At 49.6% G+C, this 19,670-nt stretch overlaps 7 protein-coding genes across 7 annotated transcripts; 5 read left to right on the top strand and 2 right to left on the bottom strand.

Moving 5' to 3' along the window:
• Positions 1-330: 330 nt before the first annotated feature.
• Positions 331-4,963, top strand: A1O9_11399 (ATPase; the record flags this gene model as incomplete). The annotated part of the gene is made up of 3 exons (XM_013399692.1): positions 331-726; positions 930-2,572; positions 2,629-4,963. 3 exons carry the CDS (start codon positions 331-333, stop codon positions 4,961-4,963), a joined length of 4,374 nt encoding a protein of 1,457 aa, XP_013255146.1.
• Positions 4,964-6,642: 1,679 nt separating this feature from the next.
• Positions 6,643-7,650, top strand: A1O9_11398 (uncharacterized protein; the record flags this gene model as incomplete). The annotated part of the gene is made up of 1 exon (XM_013399691.1): positions 6,643-7,650. The coding sequence occupies one exon, from the start codon at positions 6,643-6,645 to the stop codon at positions 7,648-7,650; it is 1,008 nt and encodes a 335-aa protein (XP_013255145.1).
• A 1,154-nt stretch (positions 7,651-8,804) lies between these two features.
• A1O9_11397 (uncharacterized protein) lies at positions 8,805-10,019 on the top strand (the record flags this gene model as incomplete). Its single annotated transcript, XM_013399690.1, has 1 exon — positions 8,805-10,019. The coding sequence occupies one exon, from the start codon at positions 8,805-8,807 to the stop codon at positions 10,017-10,019; it is 1,215 nt and encodes a 404-aa protein (XP_013255144.1).
• A 1,759-nt stretch (positions 10,020-11,778) lies between these two features.
• Positions 11,779-13,242, top strand: A1O9_11396 (uncharacterized protein; the record flags this gene model as incomplete). The annotated part of the gene is made up of 5 exons (XM_013399689.1): positions 11,779-12,261; positions 12,319-12,467; positions 12,513-12,680; positions 12,735-12,984; positions 13,039-13,242. 5 exons carry the CDS (start codon positions 11,779-11,781, stop codon positions 13,240-13,242), a joined length of 1,254 nt encoding a protein of 417 aa, XP_013255143.1.
• Positions 13,243-13,999: 757 nt separating this feature from the next.
• A1O9_11394 (uncharacterized protein) lies at positions 14,000-16,187 on the bottom strand (the record flags this gene model as incomplete). The annotated part of the gene is made up of 7 exons (XM_013399688.1): positions 14,000-14,235; positions 14,289-15,490; positions 15,541-15,770; positions 15,824-15,874; positions 15,935-15,955; positions 16,012-16,018; positions 16,072-16,187. 7 exons carry the CDS (start codon positions 16,185-16,187, stop codon positions 14,000-14,002), a joined length of 1,863 nt encoding a protein of 620 aa, XP_013255142.1.
• A 669-nt stretch (positions 16,188-16,856) lies between these two features.
• A1O9_11393 (uncharacterized protein) lies at positions 16,857-17,997 on the top strand (the record flags this gene model as incomplete). Its single annotated transcript, XM_013399687.1, has 2 exons — positions 16,857-16,970; positions 17,026-17,997. 2 exons carry the CDS (start codon positions 16,857-16,859, stop codon positions 17,995-17,997), a joined length of 1,086 nt encoding a protein of 361 aa, XP_013255141.1.
• Positions 17,998-18,251: 254 nt separating this feature from the next.
• A1O9_11392 (uncharacterized protein) lies at positions 18,252-19,046 on the bottom strand (the record flags this gene model as incomplete). The annotated part of the gene is made up of 1 exon (XM_013399686.1): positions 18,252-19,046. The coding sequence occupies one exon, from the start codon at positions 19,044-19,046 to the stop codon at positions 18,252-18,254; it is 795 nt and encodes a 264-aa protein (XP_013255140.1).
• Positions 19,047-19,670: the final 624 nt, after the last annotated feature.

Genomic DNA, 19,670 nt, shown 5'->3' with positions numbered 1-19,670 from the left:
TGGAATAACTTTTGTTTGATCCGTGAAGTGGTATATCCCTTGACCTGGACACACGCAGCTCGTTCTGGTACAACCTGCCCTTTGAAACCATCACCAGCCGGCGACGACACATGCACATGCCCGCAGAGTCGCGCCTTCCTCTGCAGAATCGTCGTGCATCACTCCTTCCCTCCAACTCGCCTGCCTTTGCCATTGCCTTGCCTCTCCTGGACAATCGATTCTGGCGGTTTCTTTTCGATCTCGAATCGCTGACCTCGACTGCGTCTCGTCATCCAGCAGTCGTTCTAGCCAGGTCGTTCTCGTCACAGTGCCTGGGCCCCTCAGTTGGGTATGAACCAACATACTGACAAGGAGCTAGAGCTGCAAGCTCCAGATCCCGCTGCTGCTGCCGTTGCGCCAACCAATGGCGAACGTCGCGAGGATGCTGGTTTCGTAACACCGGTCCAGGATGTTAGCCTAAGCAAGACCATCGACGAGAAGATTCCGCCCTTTGCTGCCGACCACAACGTACAGGACGAACAAAATGCAGTGCTGGCACAGACCCGGAGTCATGCTACATCTGCCAGCGTTGCTACCACGAAGCAAAGGAAGCCATGGTACCAAACCTGGAATCCATTGCGCTGGGGTGCGATCCCCCCCATTCCCAAAGAGCCCATCGTCTCGCGCGAAGCCAAGGCAGGGCTCTGGAGTAAACTGACATTCTCTTGGATGGGACCCATCATGACCGTAAGTCCATGAAACCCTAAGTTCCAGCGAGAGTGCCATCGTTGCGGCCATGCCTTGCTTTGGTGACCCTCAGCGATGCGTCCTGCATGTCCTGTCTTCGTGGGGACGAACTATCCAGCGTTGCAAGCATATTTCCTCCCGTAGCCAGGGCCCTTCGATCGTGATTCTTCCATCAAGTGCTGACAAGGCTATCCGCCTCGTAGGCCGGTTACAAGAGGCCCTTGCATAAGAACGACATATGGACTGTGCATCCAAGCCGTTCTGCAGAGCCTTTGACGGCCAAGGTGCAAGAGTCATTCAAGCAGCGTGCAGCTAGAGGCGACAAGTACCCCCTATTTTGGTCCCTCCACGAAGTTTTCTTCTTCGAGTTCTACTTTGGTGCTGGTGCGGCAGTTCTAGCCGTTATCCTGCAATGTGTTGGCCCATTTGCACTCCGATTCCTCATCCAATTCGCCGCAGAGGCCTGGGTTGCCAACGAACGAGGAGACCCCGCCCCTCCTTTGGCTGAAGGGATTGGCTGGGCCATAGGAATCACAACCATTCTCATCCTGCAGAGTCTGGGAATTGGTCACTTCATGTACAACGGCATGATGGTCGGAGGCCAAAGCCGAGGTGTCCTGATCGGGCTCATCTATGAGAAGGCTATGGTCATCTCGTCTCGAGCTAGGGCTGGTGACCATGCTGAGGCCGACAAGGCGCAGGAGGAGGCCAACAACGACCAGAAAGATAAGAAAGGGAAGAAGAACAAAAACGATGTTCCGGTCAGAGACGGCCTTGGCTGGGGGAACGGACGCATCATCAACCTCATGAGTGTGGACACGTACCGTATCGACCAAGCCAACGGCAATTTCCACCTAGTCTGGGCTGCGCCACTCGCAGTATTGATCACTATCGCCCTTCTCATCGTCAATTTAACATATAGCGCTCTTGCTGGTTTTGCTCTCATTGCTATTGCAATGCCGCTCCTTGGCCGTGCTGTTCGGAGCCTTCTCGCCCGCCGCAGCAATATCAACCGTATCACCGATCAGAGGGTGTCACTCACGCAAGAAATCCTGCAGGCTGTTCGCTTCGTCAAGTTTTTCGGTTGGGAAAAGGCTTTTATGGACAGGTTGGGAGAAGTTCGCCGCAAGGAAATTCGTGCTATCCAGTATCTGCTCGCGCTGCGCAATCTCATCAATGCCGTGAGCATGGCGATGCCGCTTTTTGCGTCTATGGTTGCCTTCATCTGCTTTTCCCTGACCCAGAACACCATGCCACCCGCTGAAATATTCTCGTCGCTAGCGCTTTTCAACACCCTGAGAGTCCCTCTAAACCTGCTGCCTCTGGTCATCGGCCAGGTTGCTGACGCATGGGGCTCTATGGCTAGGGTTCAGGAGTTCCTTCGTGAAGAGGACCAGGAGGAGACTGCCGTTATGGATGATAAGATCGCACATGCCGTGGACGTACGAGACGCTTCTTTTACTTGGGAGAGGACTCGCACCCAGGACTTTGAGACTGATGATGAAAAGGGCTTGAAAGGCAAAGCGCAGACGGATGCTAAGAAGTCAACCTCCACAGAAGAAGGCAGCACTCTTCTGAAAGAACGGGAGCCCTTCAAGTTGCACGATCTCAGCTTCCAGGTCGGCAGAAACGAGCTCGTTGCTGTTATTGGGAGTGTTGGTAGTGGCAAGAGCTCACTTTTGGCAGCACTCGCCGGCGATATGCGTCAAATGACTGGCCAGGTGACCTTCGGTGCCAGCAAGTCTTTCTGCCCACAATATGCATGGATTCAGAACGCAACGCTGCAGGAGAACATCACTATGGGAGGAGACATCGATAAAGAGTGGTATCGAGATGTCATTCATGCGTATGTTCTTCCACTCTACCCTTGTCTTTCAAAGCTCATTTCACTAACTCTCAAAGATGTGCTCTTCAAGCCGATCTGGACATGTTGCCTCATGGCGATGCCACTGAGATTGGCGAACGGGGTATTAATATCTCCGGTGGCCAGAAGCAACGTCTCAACATTGCAAGAGCTATCTACTTTAATGCAGATATCGTGCTCATGGATGATCCCCTTAGTGCCGTCGACGCCCATGTTGGCAGGCATATTTTCGATAATGCAATCCTTGGGCTCCTCAAAGACAAGTGCAGGATTTTAGCAACCCATCAACTCTGGGTTCTGAGACGCTGCGATCGCATTATCTGGATGGAGAACGGCACCATTCAAGCCGTTGATTCCTTTGACCATCTTTTACAAGGCAATGCCGCATTTCGAACTCTAATGGAGACAACGGATTCCGACAAGAAGGACCAAGTCGACGCGAACCAAACGCATGCTGTGGCGCTCAGAGACGAAGACAAGGACAAAGATGATAAGGACAAGCAAGCCGCCCTTATGCAGCAAGAGGAGCGTGCTACTGCGTCTGTGTCTTGGTCAGTCTATGGGGCCTTCATCAGAGCATCGGGGAGTCTTTTCAACTTACCAACCATCCTGTTCCTGCTGCTGCTATCCCAGGGAACGAACATCATGACCAGTCTCTGGCTATCCTACTGGACGTCGGGAAAGTTTGGCTTAGCAACGGGAGTCTATATAGGCGTCTTTGCTGGGCTGGGATTCCTTCAAGCGTTGATGATGTTTGTCTTCTCCGTCTCTCTGACAGTTCTTGGAACACGATCCAGCAAGATCATGCTCAAACAAGCCATTTCAAGGGTGCTACGAGCACCTATGTCATTCTTTGACACGACCCCGCTAGGCCGTATCACGAACCGTTTCTCCAGGGACGTGGACGAGATGGATAACAATCTTGCGGATGCTCTGCGAATGTACCTCTTCACCATCGCCATGATCACATCGGCCTTTGGTCTAACTATTGCTTTCTTCCCATTCTTCGCTGTGGCCCTCGTGCCACTTTATATCATGTTCATCTTGTCAGCTGGCTATTACCGCGAATCAGCACGCGAAGTCAAGCGTTACGAATCTGTGCTGCGTTCCAATGTCTTTGCTAAGTTCAGCGAAGGCCTCACTGGCGTTGCGACGATTCGCGCCTACGGACTCAAGGACCATTTCGTTGAGGATCTGAGGAAGTCTATTGACGGAATGAACTCTGCTTACTACCTGACCTTTGCTAACCAGCGGTGGCTGTCTATCCGGCTCGACACCATTGGCAATCTACTGGTCTTTACTGTGGGCATTCTAGTGGTGACATCACGGTTCAGCGTGAATCCCTCCGTTGGCGGTCTTGTGCTCAGCTACATCTTGGCTATTGTTCAAATGCTGCAGTTCTCTGTTCGCCAGTTTGCCGAAGTTGAGAACGGAATGAATGCTGTCGAGCGCTTGCATTACTATGGCACGAAGCTGGAAGAGGAGGCGCCTGAGCATACTATTGAAGTTAGGCCTAGTTGGCCCGAGAAAGGCGAGATTGTCTTCGACAACGTGGAAATGCGATACCGAGAGAACCTCCCTCTTGTGTTGACCGGTCTTAGTATGCACATTCAAGGAGGTGAACGGATTGCTGTGGTAGGCCGCACGGGGGCTGGTAAGAGTTCCATTATGAGCACGCTCTTCCGACTGGTGGAGGTCTCTGGTGGCTCTATAACCATTGACGGGCTTGAAATCTCGACAATTGGATTGCATGATCTGCGTTCACGTCTTGCTATCATCCCACAGGATCCGACGCTCTTCCGTGGAACGGTTCGGAGCAACCTGGACCCGTTCAATGAGCACACCGATCTGGAGCTATGGTCGGCCCTCCGCCAGGCTGACTTGGTGCCTGCGGAGACGAAAGACGTCGACTATAAGATGGATTCGTCCAGGATTCATCTCGATAGTATCGTTGAAGAAGAGGGCCTTAACTTCTCCCTGGGCCAGCGTCAACTCATGGCTCTTGCCCGCGCGCTCGTGCGCAATTGTCAGATCATCGTGTGCGACGAGGCAACGTCCTCCGTGGATATGGAAACAGACGATAAGATTCAGAACTCTATTGCCACCGGGTTTAGGGGCAAGACCCTTTTGTGTATCGCCCACCGCCTGCGTACTGTTATCGGTTACGACCGCATCTGCGTTATGAACGCGGGCCGCATCGCCGAGCTGGACACGCCGCTCAAACTGTGGCGCAAGGACGGCATTTTCAGAGGCATGTGTGATAGGAGTGGGATTCGCGTGGAGGATATCACGAGAGCGATGGAAGACCTTGCGGCGCTGAGGGAGGCTGAGCCGAGTGACCCCTCGTACTCGGGGGACGAGAAGGAAGAGTGAATTCAGATGTAGAAAGACGCTACACAAGCACGGATTTAAAACAAGCGACTTGATTCCTTTTGGTTTTCCCTCAACTCCGAGATCCTGTCAATGTACCACAGGGATCTCTTTTTAGATGAGATTACCCTTGTTTGAAAGAGTATTTTTGGTTTCCTCTTCTGCCTGCGTAATGCTGTAGGGCGGGCGTTAACAACGGAAAGTTATTCCTATTCCGCCACGCCCCTCAAATTTCCTTGGGAGACGGAAAGTTTAATATCAAGCAAGAGAATAAGTACCGGAGCTTGAAAGAGCAGAAAGTGGACGGAGACAAATGTAGCTGGAGACAACAGAAACTGACTCTATCGATACCGAGTATAGAGGGGTCAGGAGGACTCGGTTTCCTCTTCAAGGAGAGCACTTACACTCCGTACCGCGAGAAGGTGCCCCCCGTCGCGGAGCTATTATATCTTAATGTTCTATATAAGTAAGAAGGTCTTTGACTTTAAGGGTGTCGCCAATCTTTTACAGACTTCAGTACTCGAGTAGCGAGGAAGACGAGTTAAGCGAGTTAAGCTCAAATATTAAGTTCTTGTATATAATGCGTTAAGTTTATAAGTATAGTATCCATTGGCAGTTGCGGTTTAAGCACACTACATACTTGGTAAGTATATGCTGTGTAAAGTACTAGATACTTATTTAGTCCAATATATAGTATCATATATCTATCAATTTTGTTCGTACTACTGTACTTAGTATCTAGTAAGCGTTTAGTGGCTTGATCGAGTATGTACATTGTATTTGGGTGTACCTTGCGAACAAACTTGAAGTACTACTAATACTACTTACATAGTACTTATAGTTACTAGTAGTAGCGTATATTTCCTCAGGACTTACCTGTTTCCCTCTTCCCTTTTCTGTCCGGACAATTTTAACGAGTAGAGCGAAAAAAGGGAACAGAAGTCATAAGTATGTATATGACATATGTATTCCGTTATATTAATATGCCTCCTTTTTCAACCGAGGGTAACGTCTGCCCATGGTGAAGTCCCTGGCCCCACTCTACTAAGCCGCTACTATAGACTTATCGTTCTAGGAAGTTTTAAGTGAGACGCAAGTCACTCTATACCCTAGTACTTAGTAAGAAGTACTATGTGCATAGTACAGGACGTACATAACCTACTAGCGTCAGAGGACTTGAAGCACGAGGTTCTTCGTTGAAAGGAGCTCTCAAGTGCCCTGACTGAGCTTACAAGTATGTACCATGTACTACTAACTACTAACTCGTTGATACCCGGACGGAGGGAGGTACTCACTTTCTAGTCCCACTCATGCAGGGTTAAATGTTTTGCCACTCGGATGGAGTACTCGCCCTTAGTCCGCTTCAAGAAGGGAAGAAGACCTGATTACCAGCACTTTCAAGTGGAAAACGAAACCCGATTTGGTGATAGCACGAGCTGTCCATCTAAAGCTTATAGTACATACAATACACACTTACTAGTACATAAACCACATTTCGTTCGACGTCAAACAAAAGTCTTTCGAAGGACTGTCCATATATGTACCTAAGTAATTGCTCCTCCAGCACCAACTAAGCCCAATTCACCCAAGATTGCTGCGGCTGTTACGATAGACAACGACAGGATCTTTACATTTCCTTCACTACAAAGGTATCATCGGCTACAAGGATCACTCCTAAAGCCATGAAGCTCCTTTACCCTAACTCACTCAAACTGGACGTGAGTGGCCTTGAAGGCTTCGGCGTCTCACTACATTGTTACGATGTCCAAAAGCCCGTTCCTGAAGACCTCATCGACGCCGAAATCCTCGTTACCTGGGTCAATACTAACCTCCCTGATGCTGCCAAGCGAATGTGGAATCTTCGCTGGGTTCAATCACTTTGGGCCGGCCCTAACGGTGAGCTCTCGGCAGGCTTCGCACCGAATGTTATCATCACGGCCGGCACCAATTTGCATGACGAGACTGTTGCTGAACACGCACTTGCACTTTTACTCAGCGCCGCGCGACGACTTCACGAGATGCGTGACTACCAATCTCAAGGAAAGTGGCCAGGACATTTGGGTGGGCCACTTCCCGACCGACCCAAGGGCTCATTTACTTCACTCAAAGGAGCCAACGTCCTCATATGGGGCATGGGAAATATTGGCCGCAAGGTCGCGCCTCACTTGATAGGCTTGGGGGCGAATGTCCGAGGGGTCGGCCTCTACGAAGAAATCATAGACGGGATTCAGGTTCAGACGAATGCAGCATTACCTGACTTGCTACCCAAAACTGATGCGTTGATAATGATCCTTCCCGGTTCCAAGGCAACCTTCAATGCTCTTAATGCTGAACGCCTAGCTCTGCTTCCGAGTCACGCCTGGGTGATCAACGTGGGGAGAGGAGTCTGTGTGGACGAGGATGCACTTGCCGATGCACTCCAAAAAGGTCAAAAGGGTGGCATCGGTGGTGCAGCCCTGGACGTCTTTCACGAAGAGCCGCTGCCTAGATCTTCTCCACTGTGGAACGCGCCGAATCTCATTATGTCCCCTCATGCCGCTGGCGGCAGACCCCGATACTCGGAGATGCTCATTGCAGACAATCTGCGTCGTTTCCTGGCAGGACAACCTCTCCGGAACAACGTATCAAGCGGGGGGATGTACGCATCATCAACACCACAAGAGAAAACTCCCGTCAAGGCCTCATTGTAGCCTCCTAGGGTAAGAGCTAGGCTAGGGTCCCGGTGAGCGGGCGAGAAGAGTACTCGGGACTTAGACGTTAGGGAGATTGTGCGACGCTGGCAAGAGAAGTCCGCAGGCCAATGAGTACGATATGCGTCTCTGGCCTCCGAGTATTTTTCTCATGATCCCGAAGAGCGGGGCTAACAATATTATGTTTCTGGGGATCGATATCCATAAAGGACTAATCTGGAAATGACTTTCGGGTCCACACATCAGTACCATGTACATACATAGTATTTTGTACGGCATAAAGACAAAAGAACCAAAAGAAGCTACCTCGAGATTTCAATCTGGCATCAGGAAATACAATGCATTTCAAGGTCATGGTCTTTCGAGGTCCGAAAATTCCCGGGTTACCCCGTAACGGGCTGCATATGTCGTCTTTCAAAGTGAGCTCTGAGCCTACGAGAGAATGAATAGAACTTCTCGTACTTCGTATTTACTGTGTATTTTGCGGGGAAAGACCTGGGGTATCTTGGCAGAACTTGAGGTACGGATGGGATATTTTTAACCCTAAATAGGTTGTGTACCCCGTCCAATGAGCACGCATCAGCGGTACCAAAATAAATGGAACGACTCAAGCTACTCGTGCTTTGCCACTCCTCCAACTCAAAGCGTGCGAGCAAAGGTAAAAGTTGATCAATCTGACATTTCGCAGCACTGGCATCGGAAGATGAGATATTAGTCCTCCTGGGAGCTACATGCCACATCCGCAGCATTCTTCCACTCAGGGCCTTTCAATTCCCAGGAAGTTGGTGGATATCAGACGTCCAGACGGCAGAACATTTTCCCCAGGACAGACATAGCAACACCAAAGGTTGGCTTGATTGTCGACCAGCTTATCTTCCAAGTTCATCACTATCACTTGTGGAATGTTCCCCCGAGAGAACCCGGAGGACCTAGTCATAAGGCGTCTTCCAGCTACGAATCAGGCTCATGTGCATGTACTGTATTAGAGGGTCCTGGGTCCACCCGCAATCGCTTGTAGAATTGGAAATCTGTTCTGAGATCCTGTCCTCACTCCGACCTATATCATAATAGCTTCCAGCGTACTCTCTTCATCTCTTTGTCTACATAGTATAGCTCTAGTCTGTTTTACAGAGCGTGTATTAAGCGAACTAGAAATGGCACTCGCCCGAAGGACCCCGATTCTGCTCGCCCCAGGGCCGACGGAAATAGACCCTAGAGTCCTGAAGTCGATGGGCGCGGTTGCAGAGTCACACTTCGCCCAACCCTTTTGCAATACCTTCGGCGATGTATTGACAATGCTTCGCGTACTATTCCAAAGCGAAGATCCCAATGCACAGCCATTTGTTATTGGAGGGAGTGGCACCTTGGGGTGGGACTTTGTTGCCACGAACTTCATCGAACCGGGAGAAGCAGTCCTTTGTCTCAGCACCGGATACTTTTCCGATGGGTTCGAGATGTGTCTCTCCACCTACGGAGCTCGAACAACAAGAATGGCAGTCCCCATTGGGACCGCACCCGATATTTCCAAAATCGAGGAGGCTCTGAGAGCAGTACGATACAAAGCCTTGGTTGTCGCTCATGTCGACACGTCGACCGGAGTTCTGGTCCCGTTGAAGCCTCTCTCGGACCTTCTCAACCGTGTCTCCCCTGATACACTGTTCATTGTCGATGGCGTTGCCAGCGTTGCATGCGAAGATCTTCGATTTACTGCCTGGGGGGTTGATGTCGTTGCAACTGGCTCACAGAAGGCAATTGGTTGTCCTCCTGGTCTCAGCATTCTCATGGTGTCCCCACGTGCACTGAAAGTGGCGAAGACAAGGAAAGCACCCCCTAGTACCTGGTATGCCAGTTTGACACGGTGGTTGCCGATAATGGAGAACTACGAAAGGAAGCAATCGAGTTACTTTGCCACGCCTCCAACTCAAATCATTCACGCCCTCCACACCTCGCTGACCGTGATGCTATCACGTCCTCTCGAGGAAAGATTCAGGCTACACAAAGAAACAAGCGCACGGGTGAAAGCAGTAGTTGAAGAGCTGGGCCTCAAACAGGTAGCTACACATACAGAACACCAAGCCAATGGCCTTACGGCATTTTGGCTTCCTGATGGGCTGACGTCGAAAGCTTTCCTTTCCAAAGTCTCCGCCAAAGGCATTACTTTCGTGGGTGGAATGCAAAAGGAGGTTGGTCACATGTACGTCAGATTCGGCCACATGGGTTATAGCGCCGTGAGTAAAGAAGAAGGTCATATTGATAAGGGAATCAAGACGTTGAGAGAAGTGATGATGGAGTTCTATGCTGGAAGGAGCAATGATTCGGGTTTTGCATACGAAGGGACATTCACTGGACCAGCTCGCGCGTCCCTATAAGGGGTCCCGGACGGAAATGTATCCATTCAACTGTTGACCTATTGATCTCCCTTCTTATCCTGATCTGTTTCTTGCCAGTGCAGCTGCAGCCTTTTTCATAGTTATACTATACAATGGATCTGTTTGACTTTATAAATTGGAGAGCACAGTCTCTGCCGATGTTATGATGAGGGAGGATTTCTTTCCAAAGCCTGAGTGGACGCTTGGATGTCAGCATCAGGATAAACAATTGTCCGCCAGGCTCGATGTATACTTCATGGAATCCAGCATGCCAGTTTTCTGTCACCTCTAATGACCATTTTGATCTGGTTTCGTAAGATCTAGGCCCGGCACTTCCCAAATGTACTCATAGGCTGTTGCGCGAAGAGCTCAGGAGAGCCAATTTCCCCAGACCTGTCGTACTTTCCCTACAATATGGTCATTGGCATGTCCTTCTTTTGACCTTCTCCACCTCCCCCGCTTGGCTCTTTGCCTGTATGACTCTGTAGGTTTCAATTGACCGAGGTGAGGATATATTTATAATGTACATAAAAGTAAGACTTGTTGGAAGGTCTATTGCATCGTGAGCATCGAGACAACTTGAAGTTCGACTTAGGGTTTTGTTCTAGCGACTGTGAGAGCTGAGATTCGGTAGTACAAGCCTTGTCAACGAATATGTCGCATCTTGTCACAACGAGGAAGAAAGGGGAGAGGGCCTCTCCCACAACAGCCCGGTTTTCATGGCTATATTTGTTGTCTCAAGGTGGGCGGATATACATTCCAATATCTATCCCAATGTAGCAGCTGGACCTAGAGGTCGCCTCTTGACTAGGGATGATGTGCCCAGGAGATGTTGGCAACCGTCAAGGAAAAGCCTTGTCTTCTAGGTTAGGTCGTCGAGCACGTGACACGACTGCCCACCTCCGTGGGGATGAGTATATCTGAATGATAGAAGCTCAAGGGCGGGAGGGTCGAAGTAAAACATTAGGAAGGAAAAGGAACAAAATAAATGACCCAGCGACAGCAAAATAAGCCAAACTCCAGCAAAACCCCGTCTTCCAGGTTGGCGGCCAAGACCAGATACGCGGGGCCAAGGGACGGTCCTTTAGCATGAGGCGGGGCAGCGAAGGCGGGGAGAACTACCTTCATTCTTCTCGGATACTAGAACCTCTAGATAGGCTATCAGATCGCAATGGGTCCCAGAAATTACTCCGAGGCTGATTTCCAAGTCCCGTCCCAATGTCCCATTCTCTTTGTCGGAATGATATATATACGATGTGGCACCGGACCACCGGACCATCCGTGCTTGTTACCAAGCTCTTTCTTACACACTGTGAAACATGAAGATTGAGTGAAGGATAATCTGTGTATATTCTAAGCAGATATCGTGGAGGCTTGCGACCAAATCAACCAGAAATATGGCCATACCCGTAATGGGATCCGAAAACCTGTTCCAGACACTTTCCATCTTCAATGTGACAGTCTTAACCTTACTCCTTGCTATCATCTTTCTGGCAAGGGCCCTCCATACTGCATTTAGACCCGGGCTCCGGAAACTTCCAGGGCCGATCCTCGCTCGGTTTTCTGGACTATACAGGCTTTCTCTAGTATACGCAGGGCGAGCGCCGTATGAATATCGAAAAGTGCATCAGCAATATGGGCCGATTGTTCGCATCGGACCAAGCCATGTCTCGGTTTCTGATCCTGCAGCAATTCCCCAAATCTACGGAATTGGGACGAATTACCTGAAGGTAATGAAGAATTCGATCTCGTACTCGTCATGGTTAACCTCAAACAGACAAGCTTCTACTCAGTATTTAGCCCATTTTACCAAGGGACGCCGCTGGACAGCCTTTTCTCGACTCGAGATACCACATACCACAAAAATGTGAAGAAGCCAGTTGCCAATCTATTTTCCATGACGAACCTTAGAAGCTACGAGATATATGTCGATGAGTGTAACGGAATTTTCATGGACGCCATGCGCGATCTAGAAGGTCAACCAGTTGACTTTTCCAAGTGGCTTCAGTGGTACGCATTCGATGTCATTGCATCGATAACGTTCCAACGACGTTTTGGCTTCATGGAACAGCGTCAAGACGTGGACAACATGATCAGAGATCTTGACCTTGGAGCTGGCTATATCAAAGTTATCAGCCAATATCCCGGATTTCATCCGTGGTTGATTGGAAACAGGTCGTTGATGACATTTCTAGAAAAATGCTTCGGAGAGTTGCCGGATGCTCTCTCGCGCTTCATGAAGGTACCTGCCTCCCATATACCCACATTCGCCTCGTCGATTTACTGAAATGCTGCCCAGATCACGGAGGAGGAGATTGTGCGATATAGCAGCGAAGATAAAAGAGAAGGCGTCGGACGAACAGATTTTCTTGCACAGCTAAGAGCCAAGGAAGCCAAAGACAATCAAATATCTTTTCGAGATATGATGAATCATCTTTCTAACAACCTGTAAGTATTTGCCTATTCTAATTATTTGTCATTAACTGTGTATAGACTTGCGGGCTCTGATACTACCGCAATCTCGCTACGTGCTGTGTTTTATTACCTCATCAAAACGCCGAGAGCGTATGCAAGACTAGTTGCGGAGATAGATGAAGCAGACCGGAACAAGAGGTTGTCCACCTCAGTCACCTTCGAGGAGAGCCAGAAGCTTCCTTATCTGTACGTTGAACCCGCGCGCCTGTGTGCTAATACTCCATTGACTCGATCAACTAGTCAAGCGGTTATAAAGGAAGCGCTGAGAATGCACCCCGGGGTCGGCTTTCCTCTTGAGAGGTATGTTCCTTCAGAAGGCGCCGCGATCTGCGGCACTGTTCTTCCTGGAGGGACCACTGTCAGTGTGAACGCAGCAGTAATTCACTTGAACAAGGATGTGTATGGCGAAGACGCTACACAATTTCGACCTGAGAGATGGATCGATGCTTCACCTGAGCAATCCAAACTTATGGATCGCAGTTTCCTTAGCGTAAGTTCCAATCTAAGCCGATGGATGGTTCCAGGCAATATACTGATGGCACAGTTTGGGTATGGAGCTCGGACTTGTATCGGCAAGAATATTTCGTTGCTGGAGATGGGCAAATTCATCCCTCAGGTCTTGAGGCATTTCAACATAGAATGGGCATCAGAGCACCCGGAATGGAAGTTAGAAGCTGCTTGGTTCTGGAAGCAATCTGGAATCATCGTGAAATGCAGGAGGAGACCGAGGACAACGGAAGGGATCTGACGTCCCCAATCTTTGGCAATTCTTTGCATGGTGCTTAACGCCTTGTAGAAATGTTTCAGCACAAGTACCCTTTATCTGACCCCATCAAAGTATGCGACAAACTCCAGTCTCCCACGAGCTCTAAGGTACTGCATTCCTCTGGCAAACCCTGTATTTAGTCGAGTGGGTCTGCGCAGGTCTAATATGTCTTAAGTTGGGCCGATATGCCTCGTCAACATCCACACATAAAATACCACGTGGAGAACAAGCGTATCTGTGTCCAAAAATCTTCGTGGAAGCCGGGTTGCATTAATGCTCTCTAGTATATGGACCGTCTCACATGCGATACTGCCGACTACAGTTCACCACTGAACTTGGCGAGAAATCCCACCTATTCGCTGACCGTAGCCGCCATTTAAGCTGATATATCCCCCCATCCCAAGAAGTGGTATACGTCAATTGATTCAACTCATTATTTCTCGAAATTACACTCCGGTGATGATTTTACCCAAAAGACTAAAAACAATCAACAGCCAGGATTCCCAAATGGTCACCCACTTTAGTACTAACTGACCGGCATGTGGCTTAAGTACGGCTGAGCGAACGGGAAGCCCTGTTCTCCACATCCTATGGTCGATTGCGGAAGATAAATAGCCCTTAAAGGTTTATATACGTGACAATAAAGTTAATTATTGTCTACAAGCCGCTGCATGCCTGGTCACATAGCAGGTCACTCTGGTACGATCTGTGGAGGGTGTCTGTTCTCTTAGACGATCCCCTAATCGAAATTCAATCTTGGGATATTTGCCCAAGATGTCCAGTCAATCAAATCCCATTCTGAAGGCAAGTTTGTGTCGGGCTCGAGCTGAATTTGCGGATGCACCGAATCTGGTTCCAGAGACACCAGCTTAAACCAACTTTGATGGAGCAGTCCTTGGTGATGTCTCAAGAATTGTCGTATTTCAGCTGAGCTTAATTTGCTGGGTAGTACACTACGCAGCTTGTTGAATGAGTCTAGGAGGTTTTCAATTAGAGAATCATCTCGGATCAGTGAATTGACATCTTACTGATGAGGAAACTCGGTAGATTCCAGGTCGTTGCAAAATGCCCCATGAACAGCAATAACAGATCTTCATAACTAGAAAGCTTTGACTTGAGCTCCAGCTCGGACTTCGTCGACTGTTTGCCATGCAAGTGTATCAATATGAGAGTCCGCAAAATGAGAAGGCAGGTCGCTGGATCCACTGATGTGCAGTGTTTCGGGTCCCAATGCCTGACAATTGAAACCACATCCTCACACATTTCAAGGGATGCCTGCCAGTTCCTGAGCCATTCAGACTCATTTTTGTGAAGTAGGCACAGAGTTATCATGAGACGACATACGTGGAGCTCCAGTAGAAAGACCAATCTGGCATGGTGATTAGAGCTTGACTCATTGGAAGCAACGTCCCTCGAGGGCCTGAGATAGCGCACGGGCAATGCCAGGCGAAATGCAGAGACATGATTTTCCAAAAGTTCAAGTTGTCCGTTTAGCCGATCTGACGGGTTGAGTCGCCAAAGCCGAGCAAGTGTTGCTGCTCGCCTAAGAGCTGTCTGACTCACTATTTGTAAATTCAAAGCAGTGCTTCGGCCTCGGGCCACGATCTCTTGCACCGTCGTCCAAAGAACATCGGCCTCTGGCGGCAGAAAAATTGATGTAGATGTTGCTGACTGACCATGAAGGGACGGGTGTGTCGACAATAGGGCCGTGCCGATACTTTCAACCTCAACCGAGAAAGGCGTCGCAGCGGTTATGTTAGAGTATGAGTCGAGGCAGTAAATCCACCACCAGATGTGCCTCCATTCCTCCCGCTCATCCTCCATAAATGGCTTCGAATCATATAATGGGCGTTGATTCTTATTGTCTAGTTGATGCAACCCACGAATATATGCCCCACGCACTAGTCGCCCAATCCGAAGCCAGGCCCTGTGACCTGGGTATTGGTGGAACTCGTAGTAGGCTAGCAAGCACGATTCCTGAGCCATATCCAATGTCGCGAAACTACTGATTGTCTGTTCGTCGCCAACCTGGTCATCAAGGCGACGACGCAGATAGGACTCTGGACTTGAGACTTTCCATGCATCACTGATTCCTCGAAGTTTTGTGACCACCGCCAAAAGTGTTCGCAGTAAGTCCAAATCCACATCACCTCGTTCGTATCTTTGCATGAAGGGCTCCCGAAGCAGAAGTGGAATGGATGGCTGCACATGTGAGAAGAACGTCTCGATGCTATTTCAAGTTATCCATGTGTCCAAACTCGCGTATCATGGTCCACATACATTTGACGTTCCTCATCAATCGAAAGCTGTATGTCAAGCGATGCATGTTGACTTCGAGAAGACGAGTCTCTGTCAGCGGAAGGCGGGGCAAGCTCCAGGTCGGTCAAGAAGAGTCCTGGGACAGTCGTTGAAGACGGGTAGACCTGGTGCGGTGATGGGTTCCCGGCGGCGGACTCCAGATGTGGAACAGCAAAACTCGCTGTAGATTGGTCTCCAAACACATGTTTAGTCTGGCATTTTCATCAATCGACCATAAAAATGGTGCACTACTCACGATCCTTACGCGGATGGGCTGCAGCTGTTGTTTTGTTGCGCCTTGAGCCTTTTGCAGGACCTGGTTTTCGTTTCACGAAAGAGTAAAGACAAGAAACTCTGCCTTCGGCACAACGCGAACATGCGGGACGCCCCAGATTACCTGGACAAGTCAGTAATTTGCCTCGTTCATTCCCATTGAATTGGTGCACATTTGACTTTCTTGCTGTGTCAAATTAGCAAGACCAAATGTGTTGCAGAATCTGTGGGGATACTGACGATCTGCAACGGTCACAAGCTTGGGTAGTGGTGAGTTTGGTTGGCATCGCAACTGACGTAGGTGTCGGATTGCCAATCCTCGTGTAGTCAGTATTTAGTTGGCGGGAAGAAGCCATCTCGATAACATCGGAGGAGCGTCGTTTTCAAGGTTAGCAGGTACTGGCAAAGAGAGGACAAAGGTCCATCTCGAGCTCGAGTCCATACATGGTCAATGCGGGGCAGATTTGTCGAAGAGTGGGGATCCCAGCGAGGCTGGCCTACACGGAGTGAGAAACCCTCTCAACCAAGAAAGGTAGATACGAGGATCGAGCTAATATGAACACGACACTACAGTATAGAGCACGAAGAGACAGAACAGAGGATGCGTTCGTCTCCTAATCTACCAGGTCGTCTGGAGTAAGTTTTCTTAGTATGGGAGGGCACAAGAAATCATCATCATCCCTTGCCGAGTTCCGAACCCCTTCCCACGGAACCAATGCCAATGCCACTGCCACCACTATCCCGCATCAACATTGTCTGTCCCGCCTTCGGTCTATTCCGTTTCGCGTCCCACAGATCGATACTTGCCAGCGATTTACCATTAAATGCGCACAAACCGCACGAAGTCGGCCCAGGAACGCGTGTAACCCTATAGGGGTAGGGATTAACATACAGTTAGACTCCATAGCCACGCCGAACCCGGCCCATCTCTTGATGACTATCTCGAGGCAAACACCCAAATTTTTCACCACCATATAATAGGCAGACCATTTTTCTTCTGGTGCAATCGGCTGTACTCCGAATCGATGGCCGAATTACCAGAGAAGATAGATGTACACAGCCATTTTTTGTCATCGGCCTACCGTGAACATTGCCGGGTGAATGGCCACAGCGCCCCTGATGGCTTCCCAATGTTGCCAGTAGGTCATTCGCCTCTCAATGTCAAGGTATCATGCACGCTAAATCGAATTACAGGAATGGAACATAGAGAGGCATCTCGAAATGGCAGACAAGTTGAATATCAACAAGTCTTACTTGTCCGTTTCATCACCCGGAGTTCACCTTGTACCAAATGATGATGAGCTCGCTCGGAGAATCGCTCGTGAGTGCAACGTCGTGGCTGCCGACGCGAAGACGCGCTTCCCAGAGAGGTTTGGATTCTGGGCATCCCTGCCGTTGCCCGATGTTGACGGCAGCCTCGAGGAATTGGCCTACGCATTTGATAAGTTGAACGCGGATGGAGTGGCAGTAGAGACTAATACTCATGGCTACTACCTGGGCCATCGCGACTACGAGCGTGTCTGGGCTGAGCTTAATCGACGACACGCCCTTGTCTTCATACACCCGACCTCTCCCTGTGTCCTCGAGCACCGGGATACAGGTTTAGCGAGCTGTCACAAAGCTGCTCCACTTCCAGAATTTCCAAACCCTATCTTCGAGTTTTTCTTCGATACAGCCAGAGCTGTGATAAATCTCTTTTACACGGGAGCAATAGCGCGCTATCCTCAGATCACCTATATAATTCCCCACGCGGGAGGAGCCTTGCCGACATTGATAGAGAGGTTCTCACGATTTGGACGTGCTATTCCAGGTCTCCCAGTTGACGGTTCCGTCACTCCAGACTTTGTAAGGGAGCGACTGAAGACAAATTTCTACTTTGATATGGCTGGAACTCCATGGCCTGATCAGATTCCGGCGCTTCTTGCCTTCATTGGCAAAGACCAACTGCTCTATGGAAGCGATTACCCCTTCACTCCTGCAGAATTCGTGGGGGTGCTTGCAGATACCATGGAAAAATGTATGGCTCGGGTATTCGAGACTGAAGCAGAGCGAATGATGGCCTACAAGGGGAATGCCGAAAGACTGTTTCTTCAGCAAAGCGTAGCCAGGAATGCCTCTGCTTCTAACAGAACTTCGAGTAAAGCCACCGAATCAGGACACTTGTGAAGGCCGGTATGGGAGAAAGATTCACCAGCACATGGCCCTCAGTCTCAATATGGATGGTTGCTAAAGGAAGTTCAAAAACGAAATAACCAGATTCAAGGTAATTGTAGTCGCAGTATGTTTGTGATAAGTGATTCCACGGAGTGCTTGTCAAAGCCTAGAGCAATAAGAAAATGGTTTGCAACAACGCAACTACAGGGAAACTTATTTTTCCAACCACAGAGTATTGTGTACCTGCAATTGGTGGAACTTCAAAGTTACAAGTACTTTCGAGTCTTTTCCACCACATACTCCGCGAAAACTTCCGGGTGGGTAACATACGGGAAATGCATTCCCGGGAGGGTTTGAAAGGGGATGTTGTGTTTGGTCGCCGTCACGATATTGTCCAGGAATCGAGCCGTGGGTGTCGATGCGCCGACTGTCCAGTCCAGCGGTGCCTTTATCAAGTCTTCTTTGCTTACTGGGGTGGATTGTGGTATATATCCAGGGTAACCGCGAGCCCACCGGGGATAATTCTTCCAAAGCCTTGCATGAGCCTCCTCACCGAGTTCTTGCCACGAACCCTCGATGTCACCCACACTTCCCACAACCACATTGCTTGACATTGCAGCGGAGACGGCCTCATCATCCATTTCAAGCAGGGGCTTCAAGTCTTCCATGAGATAAGTCGGAACTTCATGGGCCAGCGCATTCCGCACCCTTGTAGGATAGTCAGCAACCAGAGCAAGCACAGTACAGCCGCCTGAGCTGCATCCCCAGAATGTAGCCTTGTCGATTGCTAATTCGTCGCAGATGCTAATGACATAGCTGGCCAGCTTCTGGGCGGTGATCTCTTGGTATGTCTCCGGTGGTGCTTCAGACGACCTCGACATCCCTGGCATATCGAAGGTTGTGACGGTGAAGCCACTGTTCGCTATAAGAGACATAGGCTTGTCGAACATCTTGCACTCTCCTAAGCCATCTGGTATCAGCACCACGTGAGGACCAGAACCCTCTTGCTCGTAGTACCAATGGATTCCGTTTTTGGTGGTGATATTGGACCTGGTGCGCATGGTGACTAGACTAGACGACGTTGGGCGCGAAGGTGAGTTGTTGTAATTCTTTAAGGACTTGGGTGCTAGCGACGGTAAAAGTTCTAGATTTGCTCGTATGTCGTCTGCATATATTTCTGTTCTGTTGAATTGAGCTGGCTGACTGGCCCCTCTTCCATGCCAATTCAACATCCCTGTCGCCTCCCCGCTTTGTCATTTAGCTTCCCGTTTCCCACCTCCCGCTTCCCACCTTGACTATCCTCGGAAGCGCTTACAATGCTCCATTGCATCACTTTCGAGTTACAGGAATCCCCATTTACTGTTGCCTCCATCAGAATCGATTGTGAACGGATCTGATGCAACAAGTTGCCGAGTCGACCGTAGCAGTGCCCACTGTGCTGTTGCATTATCGCTATGCCAAAACCTGGCCAACCGACTTCTGTTCGGTTCGGCGGGTATCATCAGTGCTCAAGTTGGCGACCCCGTCGGAATAGCGATTTGTCCTTGGGGACCCAGTTCGCCCGGAACCACAAAAGGTTTTATTAAATATTACATGGACAGTTCTTCCTTCTCCCAGCTTCATTCCTCACCGTAAAATAAAGTGGTTTCCCTTGTCCAGACATGTCTCGCCCAGAGAGACTTGAA

Source organism: Exophiala aquamarina (genome assembly GCF_000709125.1).
Source record: "Exophiala aquamarina CBS 119918 chromosome Unknown aczIA-supercont1.17, whole genome shotgun sequence".
NCBI lineage: Eukaryota > Fungi > Ascomycota > Eurotiomycetes > Chaetothyriales > Herpotrichiellaceae > Exophiala > Exophiala aquamarina.
The sequence above is the reverse complement of the archived record's forward strand: the minus strand, read 5'-3'. Positions and strand labels throughout refer to the sequence as shown.